Below are 13,105 nucleotides of genomic sequence, written 5' to 3' on the forward strand. Positions count from 1 at the left end.
GCACAAGTATTAATTATAAGAGTAGCTAATATATTGAATCTTTTTAAGAAAAAAATAAAAGTTGTTGTGAACAAAAATATTACATTGAAAGTTAAAACTATAATCAACAACCATTATGATTAAGTGGTAAGTATTTTTTCATCTTTAATCAGAAGTTTTGATTTAAGCTTTTTGTGTATGAAAGTCAGATTTGTTAGGGAACACTTTATTCCTATATGAGATTTCTTGGTGCGAATCCAAATTTAACCGGACTTCATGTAGATATCGATTACCAGAGTTGAACCAATCATCATTGTCATTGAGTGGTAAGTATTTTTTTACCATTAGCTAGAAGTTTCGATCAGAGCTCTATATATAAAAATCAAATCTATTAAGGAGCCTTTATCTTCAATGTGGAATTTTCCTTTGTGAATTTAGACTTAACCGAATTTCAATGTGAAAATTGAATACCCAATAAAAAACAACCTATCAAGAAAAGAAGAAGTTGAAACTAAGGACCTGGTTAACTATTCCTCCAAATAAGTCCATGGGCCTTCAAGAAATCAAAATCTTATGCATGACCCTGGCCTAGCAAGCCAAGGTGGGAGTGAATACAACAACAATAACATACTCATTGTCATCTGATGGTGGTGTGTACGTAATCTTATGTGTTATGTCTACTTTATAAAGATAATGATGTTGTTTTCGATTGACCCCTCCGTTCAAGTAAAGCATAATAAAAGAAAGATTTCACGATAAAACATAGTAGAGGACACATTATCGAAGCAAAGGGAAAAAAAATTGATACTAAAATCGAAGGATAAGATAGAATATGAATAATAATAACAAAACTAACAAGGAATTAGACAACGCTTGACTACCTACTAATCTTCTATCCCTAATGATCGACTTCCGTAGTCCAAGGTGGAAGCAAATGACTAGTGAACTTGGTTCTGCTTTGTCTTACTTTCTCTCTTAGTCCGTTTCAATAAAGACATCTCTTCCTTTGGAAACACTTTAATTCTAATTTTCCGACTAACATGATTAATACCACAAGATTAAAGAGCATTTTGGTACATCCTACATATCCTTAATTTAAAGCCACAAGATTCAAGAGTTTCCTTTACTTTCTTAAATTCCGTGCCAAATCAAAACAGATAAACAAATTGAAACATAGATGATATCATTTCCAACTTATATAGAATGAAGGAAGGAAAACTTTGCTCCTCCTTAAAAACAACTAACCACATGATCCCAAGTTAAATGATTGAACTAGTTTGTAGCCATGGAGACAGTTAACTGTTTTAAATACATCCATATACAGAACAATCAATGGTGTCACAAAACAGGTTAACATAGAATAAACACAGCTTACATTACATTATGGAGTTAAATATTCTCTTCAAGCTCTATAAAGCTCATGCAACTCTTCTCATTTTGATGTTAACTGGAATCTCCTTGTAGGACTGGACCTTTTCGGCTGCTTTACGCGATGGTCTTCCAATAGAAGACCTTCGTGAAAGTTGAGCTACATTTTCCTTGTCATGTTTCACTTCCTCAATGCCAGATAAAGGCGATAGAACAAAACCGTCTATGTGAACCGGGCTGTTAAAGGGTACAGCAAGGCCTTCTAATTCAAACAAGTCCTCTGCTGCCGGTTCTGGCTGTTGGTTTTTGGAATTAGTAGACTTTCTTCTCAAACATCGCCTGTAAAGGATATGATTAGTTCGAAAAATGTCTTGAGATTCAAGCAATCACGGATGATATAACTAGTAAAGAAAAATGTGCTTCCTCCTAGGCTCCTACAATGACAATGTTGAGTTTTCCTCAGATGAGTTCGCCTATTTAACATTCGTATGTAGAAGCCAATGTGGACTAACCTTTTGTTTTCTGCTGCTTCTTTTTCTGCAGCTTGTTGAGATGTTGTTGAATGGCCCATAGCTGTGGAAGATAACTTAACGGTTAAGCCAATGACAAAGATAAATTGGAAAATCAAGAATGCACTAGTTGATAAACTAGCATTTACATTGACTTCTTGTAGCACGCTGGCGTCTGTTACCATTTTTAGGCTTGCTATGTTTGTTCAACTGAGAGTCCATATCCATAAACTCTTCATCCTAATGTCAAATATGCAAAAATCTACTTAGTGAGAGAAGATAAAGGAATGTTGATAATTGCAATGGAGAACAAATTGGAAGTTCAAGTACCACACCTGCAAGTCATTTGTTGGCTGGTCCTTTTGTTGTTCTTGTTCCTGCAACTACAACAAGACACTAGTTTATGCCTCTACTGATCAATAACGAAAAGCAGCACTAGGTGCATCTAACTATTTACATGTAAAGACTATGTGACAAGCCCAAAAAAAGGCTTTGAATTTGCAGCTTGAGGCATGTACCGAACAAAGTGTAATTAGTTCTGAGATTATCGAACAATACTTTCTCTGTTCAACACAATTAGAAGCTAGAAGCTTATCAACTCCATCCAAGAGATAAATGAACACGTCACATTACAACAACAACAACAAGATACCTAGTGTAATTCCACAAGTGGGGTCTAGGGAGGGTAGAGTGTGTATGCATACATTAACCCTCGGCTCAAGTAAAGCATCTCAAACCAATTTGAGAAAAGAGAGTATGAAAATGAAAGCAGTAACAACAACAAAAAAGATCGCTATGGAAAGCAGTAAATAGCATATAGAGAAAGAACAGTAACAACAACTAACTAATCCAATAGCCGAAGCACAGGAAAAGTAAATGATAACAGCAATTGACGAACAAGAAACTATGAGAATGGTGCTACTACTACTGGTAACGAAGATGATATAACAGTAATGAAGATGTCACATTATGTCGCATAAAATATAAGCTATCTATCTAAGCACACATTAGTTGTTGTGATGGTCTACATTGAACTATCAACGTTTCCTTCACACATCCAGACAAGTAAAACCAAACATTTTTTAACATCTCAACCCCTACAAACATTTTAAGAGGAGAAAGCTACACTACTCCTGAACTAAGTATAAGTTCAGAATTTTTTGAAGTAGTTTTCAATTGTTCAAAGATCAGACTTCATGCTATTGCCAAAATGAATTTAGGCATTACCAAATTGAACATAAAAAGGTAACTTATTCCACTCAAACACAAATTGATGAAACTTCATGCTATTGCCAAGATGAACTTAAGCAAGACCAAGATTGTATGCACCTAAAATTTTACACATCAATATTTCTTTAAGCAAGCAATAACAAATTTTGAGAGAGTACAAAATCCTTACCTCTTCTAACGTCCGCGATTTAAGTAGTACTTCTTTGCAAACCAGCTCATGTTGTAGCGATTTCATCTGGTACAGAACAAATTAATAGTTCCTGTTTAACAAAGAACTCTAGTTTCCCCTTTAAGTAACAATCTATTTTAAAGAAAGTATTTTTACCTTATCTCTGCTCAAATTGAGTTCCTGCAAAATTAATCAGTAAAGGATCGTAAATTAATTTTGAGTAATTTATCCTCAATGCAAGAACACTACTATGAAGAGAAAGAAGAAACTAACCGCCAACATATGACTATTCGATTGAGCAAGATTCCAGTTTTGTAGCTGCATTTTTTGTAGATGAATCCTCATTTTTTGAAGCTCAAGTCCACTCAGCTCTATAATCTTGCTGTTAACATAATCAAATCATATAAGAAAAACATCAAACAACTTGATAGTAACAATGTTAAAAAAATATATTAAAAAATGGCATGTTCTAGATTGTGTACACTAATACATACTTCTTTTCTTGAACAATTTTCACCAATGCAACATTTTCCTGCATCAAGCAACCAAAGAACAACACAAAAATCAGAAATCACATACAAATCACAAAAAATACAACAACATACCAAGTGTAGTTCCACAAACTGGGATATAGAGAGGGTAGAATGCACGCACACCTTACCCCTACCTCAAAGGTAGAGAGATTGAATCCAATAGACCCTCGGCTCAAGGAAAAAGGGTCCGAAAGTAGTTCAGAAAAAGTAGTACAAGAAGCACAACAAACAACATATAATAACAAAAACAACATACAGTTAACAAAACTACAACAAAACAATACAATAGTCGAGGTACAAGGAATCAACACATAGTAACATAAATCAAAGGATAAGAAACTACACGAGCAATTCTACCTACTACTCTTCTATCCTAATCTCTATAACCTCCAAAACCTCATATCTAGCGTCATGTCCTCAGTAAGCTAAAACAAATCATAAAAAATAAATTCATAAAAACCCCATTAAGTAAAAAAGCAAAAAAAGAACCATACTTTGGCAAGATGATTAATGTAGTCCTTCATTGAAGAAACATCAGGCGAAACCTTATCGACATCGATAGGCGATTTTTGCTGTGTTTGTGGAAGAGAATTTGTTATATCTGATAACCTCTTCCTCACAATGCTTCCAAAAGATGATCTTTTTGCCATTCTATCCCCTTTCATTTCTTCTTATGGCTAAATCAATCAAGAAAGGTTTTTTAACAAAAAATTCAAGAAACACAAGTTGGGTAATCAAGAAATGACTTCAAAACTCAAACCCCACAAATTTTTTTCTATGAAACAAACCCTCATATACCCAAATTCAACATAAAGGTGAAAACTTTGTTAGTTTTTTTTTTTTTTTTTTTGAAGTAAAGATTTTTTCATAAAGTACTGTGATTAAATCTTTGATTTTTTTTTCCTGAGAAAAAGGGTTTTGATTTGGGTTTGGTCGAAGGAGGGAAATCTAAAAGAAGAAATGAGAAGTAAAAGAGAAAAAGAAGAGAGAGGAAAAAAAGATGAAGAATTTTTAGGTTCGGATTTCTAACGGCTTTCCGAAGCTAATATTTAACTGGTTTGGACTGAGTTCCGAGCCTATTTTTCAATTTTCGAAGGCCTTTATTCTTGATTCCATTTGTTTTTTCATTTCTTTTTTCTTTCTTTTTCTTTTCTTTTTCATATTCCTTCTCTTTTTTCTTTAATAAGAATGTAGAAAGAATATGTGTTTTGAATTTTGAAAATCATGGCAAAATTTCATACATTTTGTTTTTTTGGTTTGTTTAATAATTAATTTTTGAAATTATCTTGTGTGAGCTTTACTTGTGCCCAAGGGTCTATCGAAAACAACTTTTGGTTATAGCTAAATATATACCACCCTCCATAGACTTCACTTGTAAACTTATACTTTTAGTTTGTTATTGGTGTGAATGCTCAAGTGAACTTTTTGATTTTATTGTTAGTAGTTAAAAATAATTATTTGGTACGATGATGACACAAGTTGAGTTTAAATGGAGTCGTGAAAATTTAAATATCTGATTCAAACTTATTTGAGATTAATGCATAGTTATTATTGTTTTCTCTTGTGTCGTGTCAATTAAGTAATTATATGGGAATTTTCTTTCTCAAATGAGCTTAACTTGTATAGTCCAATTTCTTAAAAGTTTCATCTTTTGTGTAGTATTCTATATGAAAACAAAGTTGTCTTTTTTTCTTTTTTTGTATTTCATCTTTTATTTATTTATAAAATATTAAAAATTAAATACTCATAAGACTTATGGGTCGTACACCCCATGTTATGTTTCACCCCGTGTCATTTAAAATACGTCTCGTCCTTGCATTCACACTTTTTAAAACACTCATTGAAATTACTATATGAAATCAAATTTAATACTCGATTTGATTTTTCAAAACTTGTCTTCCATCTAGCTTACAATTTAGCGCAGTGTACAAGTCCTTAAGAACTCATATTTTGAAGTAGTGACACCAACAATTATGCTTCTTTTAAGAAGGTATTATTTCGAAATTTTTGGTTGAAAAATATACGAGCAAAGATTAAACTCATTTCTAACATTATCCAGAAGGGTAAAGGTTATACTTGCACAAATTTTTGAAAGGGCAAAAACAGTGGTGAGGAGCCAGAATGACAAAAGAACCCGGCAGATCAATCAATCTTAACAAAAACTGCATTGCTTACCAAAAAATTGTAGTCAGTAGAAGATGGCCAGCCATCTCACTGTCAACTTTTCTGTAGATGCTACGATGAATCTTCTGGTTCCATCGTGAGTCGATGAAGCATCCAAGTCTGTAGATTACACATAAAATATATCGATCTCTTATATTTCATGGCCAAAATTTGAGTTCTACTTACATTTGAGGGCTATAAATATGCTTTAGTTGTTGTAGTTAATGAGTGTAAGATTTAGTTATTTGGGATTTTTCAAAAATATTTGCATTTGTATATCCAATATAACTCATATGAGTAGTGGTGAAATAGTTGAGATTTTTCTACCCTTAATTAGAATTTAGGAGCATTATAAGCCATGGAATGGAAAAAATCATGTCAAGAGTTCCCCCCGTTGAAATGTGCAAATCCGAATTTAGTTGGACTCCAATGTAGATACCCTACACCGAATAATATATCCACTATAAAATATATAACATGTTGCTAACTATAAAAATAATATACATATCCATCTTCAGTTGCAATTGTTGTTCAAAATCATCTAATCAGATCTCCATCAAATGACTTCAAATTTTATAGAGACAATCTCTTTAGACTATTCCAACAAATCTAAACAACACTTCAAATTTCTCACACACACACATAAAAAAGAAGACACGATTTGAAATTCAAATCCACTTCTTCGAGCTTATTCAATCATCACGAGTTATCTTTCTAATTTGATTTTCTGGACACAAATCTTACAAAATCAATACTCTAATCACTAGTTGAGTCCCACACATATTTACAAATCGAGTTTTTCTACTTACAAAAGAGGCTTGCACTGGAAACACGAAATAGTATCAGCGGTAAAGCCCCATCTTGAAGACTTGCCTATAACAGCAGACCTGAGTTCACTGTGAATGACATAATAGCTTTAGCGGAAAGAATAAAAAAAATAAAAAAGAACTCGTGAACAGATGTAAAAGATGAGTATATTGATTCTCTTAATGTCCTGTCATATACTAATGTGTCCAGATTTCTTTTAATGGTAAGTAAATAGTATGTATAACTTATAAATTTGTTGTTCATATTTTTTGCATGTATATAGTACTTAGTTAATATTTTAGATTATTGTCTTTTCCTATTAGGGTCTTTCTAATAGGGAAAGCATGACAAAAAGCTATATTATTAGAATAACAATATTAATTATATGTAGATTGTGACAAAGGATTGTTGGAGTTGATACTTCCACTATATTGTCATATGTTAATATCAAGTTTCTTATTCTTGATTGATGGGTACACCTTCCACTTGATCTTTTATATAGCTTAAATCTTTATGAAATATTGAGTTGTTCAATTTTGCAGGTTTACACTATATCTAATCACTCATTCAACAAAGAAGTTCTCTATGCTCTCTTCTCTTGTCTCTTTTTATTTGTTTTTTTTTTAATGCTTATGTTTCTTGTTTGTTGTTATTGTATAACTTTTTATTGTTTTATGGTTATTAATATTGAGAATTTACATTGAATATTGTATTTGTACAATAATTAGTTATTTTTACTTTATGCACTTTTAGTCAATTTTATAATTAAGGGTGTATTATTTTTATTAGGAAGATATATGTACTTTCTATAGTAAAAATGGTGGATATTTTTTTAGTAAATACCAATAGATTTGAAGGGGATAAAATATGTCATTTGCAATACAAAAATTATATGAAATATTTTGGGATAAACGTGCAACACATGTTTCCAGAACTAGCGATTAAAAATGAAAAGAATTAACAAAAAAGCAAAGTGAAGTAAACGGAAATAAAAAGCTTCCAAGGGAAAATAATAGCTTACATCAGTTGAAGAGCCATTCGTTTTAATCATCACATGCATTCCCCATCGATCTTTATGGTGGGAAATTGAGCAATAATTGGCCAGTATTCCCCGTTGTCAAATTTTAGTAGTGGTTTGCCCAATGGGCGGTTGTGTATTGTAAGTGTTTGAATAGAGGAAGGCAACTCCCAATTCTCACCACCAACAAACTCTTCGTCACTGCCATCATGATAGATAAATAACTGTATGAGACAGGAGAGTCTCTGTAAACGCCACTCCTTTCGGCCATTCACCAGTTTCTTGCAATTGTTGATCACAAGGAATTTTAAATTGAAGGGCAATCCTCCTTCAGGAAAGGACTCTATTTCTGGACAATCCCGCAGATGCAGATGCTTTAGAGATGGAAGGAGTTCCTGCATACGTTATTCCATGCGTCCCTCTAATCGAAAGGAATTTCAAAAAAGGGAGTTGTCCTAGTGCTGGCAAGGAATAACAGTTCTTGCAGTTATCAATCGACAATTGTACTAGCTTAAGAAACAAAGGATCAGCCAGCCAATTGGGAAAGTTTGTCCCTCTATATCCAGTGATTTCGACTTCTTTTATGTTTTTATGTGGGCATAGCTCATCAAGTATGTCTCTTTCTGTTTGTGAATTGTCCGCACTACTACTTTCACTCCACTTCAAAGATAACTTCTCAACATGATTCTTCTCCATCATCTTTGCCTTCACAGCTTCCTTTCTATCGACCACATTTTGCAACTCTACAACTGATAGAGATCCATACAAGTTCTGTGCTTCACCCAAATCTTCCATTCTCCAACTTCCTAGAAGAACTTTGGCTCCCACTAACACTTGGAGGCTTTTCAACTTGCTCAGATGTAGCGGCATCTCCAAGATCAAAGTGTTGCTTATGTCAAGATGACGCAAGTTAATCAACTTCTCCATCTGCAGCGGTAGTTCCTCAAGTTTATAACAATCTGACAGGAGAAGTCTCTCCAAGTTATACAATGCACAAACAGAATCAGGCAACCTTTTAATCTCTGTCCGAGAAATATCCAAAAATCTCAGGAGCTTTAATTTGATAAACAAGTCATTTGGCAACTCCTTAATATTGTAATGAGACAATGATAGTACCCTCAAGGATCTTAGTCTTGGCAGTATGTTATGCAACACCCTCTCGCTTAGAAGGTGATAACAATAATTTCTAATACATGTCGGAAGCAATGTCCTCAGCTGCTCCAATTTGTAGAGGGGTGTCAACTTCTCAAAGTCGTCATCATTTCCCATTGAATAAGATAAGTGCCGACTTTTTTCCAACATATGAGATCCTTGGCTCTCTTCCAACCTTATACAAAGTTTTGAAGATGCAATTTGGGCTAAATCATTGACAAGGTCATGCATTAAGAATGATTCCTCTATGTTCCCTGCAGAAGGATTTGGGACCCTTTCAAATAATGATCTTGATCTCAATTCGAGAAAGTATTGGTTGCCTGAATCTTGAATTATCCCATCGTCCTTTGGTACGAGACCATTGCCAAACCATAGATGAATAACTTGTTCTTTCCTAATTGGATAATCTTTAGGAAATATTGCACAATAGGAAAAACATTGCTTTAAATGTGCAGGAAGATCATTGTAGCTCAACATCAACGCTGGTAATATGTCATTGTCTGGCAGCTCCCATATTTCACTTCTCAAAATACGTTTCCACTCTTCAACCTCTGATTTGGAGCGTAACATGCCAGCAAGAGTCTTCAGAGCTAAGGGCAGTCCTTTGCACTTAGCTGCAATTTGTTTTCCGACCTCTTCAAGTTCCAGATGTCCCATGGGATCCATGTTTTCAAATGCATGTCTTTTAAATAAAGACCAAGAGGCTTCGGTAGACAAATTGTCCATGCTAATTTGCTCATTTCCCATTATCAAGGCAACACTCTCTTTACGTGTCGTCACAATGATCTTACTTCCTATATCTCCTTGTACAAAAACATTTCTCAAGTCATCCCACTCGTTGTAGTTGTCATTCCACACATCATCCAGAACAAGAAGAAACTTCTTTCCCTTTAATCCTTCCTTCAATTTGACTTGTAGCTGGTTAAGATTGTCATCAACCTTCAAGTCAGTTGATCCAATTTCTTGAAGTAACCCTTTTGTTATTCTGAAAGCATCATATGCCTCAGAAACACAAAACCAAGCTTTCAAAAGAAAATGTTTCTGCACTCTCTCATCATTGTAAACCGCTTTAGCAAGTGTTGTCTTACCCAGGCCGCCCATTCCAACAATCAGAACTACAGTCAGCTTTTTTCCAGTTGCATCTTCAGACAATAAACGGTCAATCAATTCCTCTATATCATTCTTCCTTCCAAAGATATCAGAATCATCAACCAAAGAAGTTGAAGGTGTTCTATTTTCTTGTTTAGGTGAACTAAAATGATCCTGTAAGTCAAGGCAACCAATTTGCTTTTCCAACACCTCCAATATTTCAATGGTTTCTTCCAACTTATCCTTTATGTTAAGAAAGAAATCATCACCCAAGCACAGGTTGAGGTCACTTACTTGCTGATTGCTTGTCTCTGCTAGATTTTGATGTTGGCCTTCCACCTTAAGCCTCAAAGCTTCATAATTGACTTGTTCTATTAAGTTTTCAGCAGAGTCGACAGCATCTCGAAGCTCATTAAGCCAGTCGCTCACAGATGGATTTGATGCTTGCTTATTCTCTAAATCACTTAGCACAATCTGAAGACCACGCAACGTCATTTTCAGCTTGTTTAAGAGCCGAACGTGATGCTTATGCTTCTGAAACATGTTGAGAACATCACCCTGAGGAGCAAGCCTATCAAAGAGAACATTCAAAGCTGAAGAGACAAATGCACCACCAACTGCTAACCCAATCTCCATTTCTGAAATCTGCAAATCAAAACAAGGAAACACAAAATGATTCTTTAAGAATTTTGACAAAATATATCTTCAAATAGTGTCTGTAAAGAACTTTATTTTACCTGCTGAATGCTAAGAGTAATTTGCAAACAAGAAATGACCTGTGATTTCTCTCAAACTCTCTCTCTTTTGCTAGTGCTCTTACTTGTAATTGATACAACTGTGTTTGCAAACTGTCTTTTTTCCAATGGAGTCTGATTTTTCATTACTTTTTCACTTCAATAATTGAAGCAAGAGAATAAGGGTGGTTGTAGAAAGGGCCCCCCCAATTAATAAATTTCTACATACTTCATTATTACCGTGCTAAAAGGAACTTACCAAATCATGCACCACATCTGCAAAGCAAAATAAAGAACCACGAAATGGTTTTAAAAAATTAATTTGAGAAGATAAACGTTTCTATCTTCAATTACTAAAGGAACTTTACTTTACCTGTTGATGCTAATTATAGGTCGCTTGGTAATTGGTTTGAAAATGAATTATGCAAGTGTTAAATTCTGTATAAGTAATATCATATTTGTTAGTTGATTAAGAGGTAAGTTATTCATATATAAAATTAATTAATATGGTATTTGGTTTATAATTTAGAAATTCACGTAACTAATACAAATATAGATTAATATTAGAGAATCTATATATATTAGAGTATTTTATATAGAATAAAAGATTAAATAAGTAATCATCATATCATATCATCTATTATTAAAAGTGGGAAGCTCTTGTCTTCAAAGTTGATTTACCATTTTGCCCTTATACTAAATCATTTTTTATAAAGCTCTTGTCTTCAAAGTTGATTTACCATTTTACCCTTATACTAAATCATTTTTTATAAACTAATTTTTATTTACACCATAATTAAAAAAAATCTTCAATTAAATTAGTTTTCAATAACATGAATTGAACGGATGATTTGAAAGTGGAGTAATAATACTTTAATTATCACACTTAATTCAATGATTTAATAGGGATTGATGACAATCATCTTTCTTTCTTTCCCTGTTTATTTTTTGGTTTATTCATTTTATATTTAAATTTTGATCATTATCATATTATATCAAGTAGAAACCTTCCAAAAGAAAAATTGAATTACCAAATGGCCTATTAAAAGTTAAACATCATTTTAACCTTCAAGCAACTATTATTTCAAAAAGTTTATAATATAAAAATATAAATACACACATTTCATACAATAAAAAGAAAATGTTTGCATTTAATAATTATAATAACCATAACTTTATATGAAACGTTGGTGGTTCACTTATTTAATTGTTAACCAATGGCCAACCTTTCATTGCTACAGTAACTACAAAGAAGTTGAAAAGTTGAATTGAATATTAATTAGTAAATTAATTCATTAGTAAATAAATGAAATGAAATTTCAAAGGACTGGGAAAAACATTATATAAAGGCTAAATGAGTTTTACTAATTTCCCATCTCCTCTTTAATTGTAACTTTTGAGATTGAATGCAAATTATTTTATCTTCGATTTCATTGTTTTCCCTTTTTCTTTTTATGCCCTCTGATAGTTTGCATAAGAAAAGAGATGGGAAGTATGTCAGAATGTTGATGCCAAATTAGAGTAGCTGTCATATTCAATTTTTAGTACTCTTGAATTATCAGCTATAATATAATATTTCAAAAAATCATGGTGAAAATCACCATCTCTCTTCCCTTTCAACTATCAGTATTACACCGTTTTTTGTGTTGATTACTGGCTATAACCTTTTATGTTCATTGCAATATTCAACTTTAACTCGAATATTACTTGAAAAGAACTCATTAATCCCTTTTTGTATGCATAGCATGTTTGGTTAATTAGAATTATTACAATACTTTGATTGCACATGTATTGGGATTTCTTTTGTTTGGGGGCTTTTGTTTCCATGCACAATTGTTAAGATTATAATAATTAGTTTTAAATTCTTAATAATCATATATTATTTGCATTTTGTAAATTTTAACAGAAGTTTTAAATATTTTAAATATCATATCAAGGTTTTGTTTAAATAATTCAGATTAGTGTTTTACTATTTGGTATGAGTATCACAGTTCATTATCCTAATATTATATCACGAAATTTAATACTTAATGTTATTATGTGCAAATATTTAATACTAATACTTCCTTATAGACAAAATATTTGCACCTAATAACATTAGGCATAATACATATATTGGACCTTAAACTTGGCTTCAAATTTTAATTTTGACCTCCAACTTTCAAAGTGCACAAATAGACACTTTAACTATCCAACCTTTTAATAAATAAACACGCGTGTCTTACCTGGCAAAACGCGTGACGTGCACGCATTTTGCGCGAGTGAGAAGTAATTTTTAGGCACACAACAGTGAAAAAAATGTTGAAATGACAACTCTACCCTTAATTTTTTTTAATTTTTTTTTTAGTTCTAAA

The 13,105-nt window shown here is 32.7% G+C and overlaps 2 protein-coding genes across 3 annotated transcripts; both read right to left on the reverse strand.

Moving 5' to 3' along the window:
* Positions 1 to 1,279: 1,279 nt before the first annotated feature.
* Positions 1,280 to 4,618, reverse strand: LOC125818213 (SHUGOSHIN 2). 2 transcript variants are annotated; one of them, XM_049497760.1, is made up of 9 exons: positions 4,283 to 4,618; positions 3,750 to 3,787; positions 3,529 to 3,637; positions 3,412 to 3,435; positions 3,256 to 3,321; positions 2,192 to 2,233; positions 2,006 to 2,096; positions 1,860 to 1,920; positions 1,280 to 1,686 (listed from the first exon to the last, which is right to left on the reverse strand). In XM_049497760.1, exons 1-9 carry the CDS (start codon positions 4,451 to 4,453, stop codon positions 1,398 to 1,400), a joined length of 891 nt encoding a protein of 296 aa, XP_049353717.1. In that variant the 5' UTR covers positions 4,454 to 4,618; the 3' UTR covers positions 1,280 to 1,397. The 2 variants fall into 2 exon arrangements, with proteins under 2 accessions (XP_049353717.1, XP_049353716.1); XM_049497759.1 differs by having other exon boundaries at positions 2,192 to 2,239.
* Positions 4,619 to 8,106: 3,488 nt separating this feature from the next.
* LOC125818357 (putative disease resistance RPP13-like protein 1) lies at positions 8,107 to 10,782 on the reverse strand. Its single transcript, XM_049497880.1, has 2 exons — positions 10,755 to 10,782; positions 8,107 to 10,662 (listed from the first exon to the last, which is right to left on the reverse strand). Exon 2 carries the CDS (start codon positions 10,651 to 10,653, stop codon positions 8,107 to 8,109), a length of 2,547 nt encoding a protein of 848 aa, XP_049353837.1. The 5' UTR covers positions 10,654 to 10,662; positions 10,755 to 10,782.
* Positions 10,783 to 13,105: the final 2,323 nt, after the last annotated feature.

The sequence above is a fragment of the Solanum verrucosum genome, unplaced genomic scaffold (assembly GCF_900185275.1).
Source record: "Solanum verrucosum unplaced genomic scaffold, falcon-dt-bn FXZP01000253.1, whole genome shotgun sequence".
In the NCBI taxonomy this organism is placed as follows: Eukaryota; Viridiplantae; Streptophyta; class Magnoliopsida; order Solanales; family Solanaceae; genus Solanum; species Solanum verrucosum.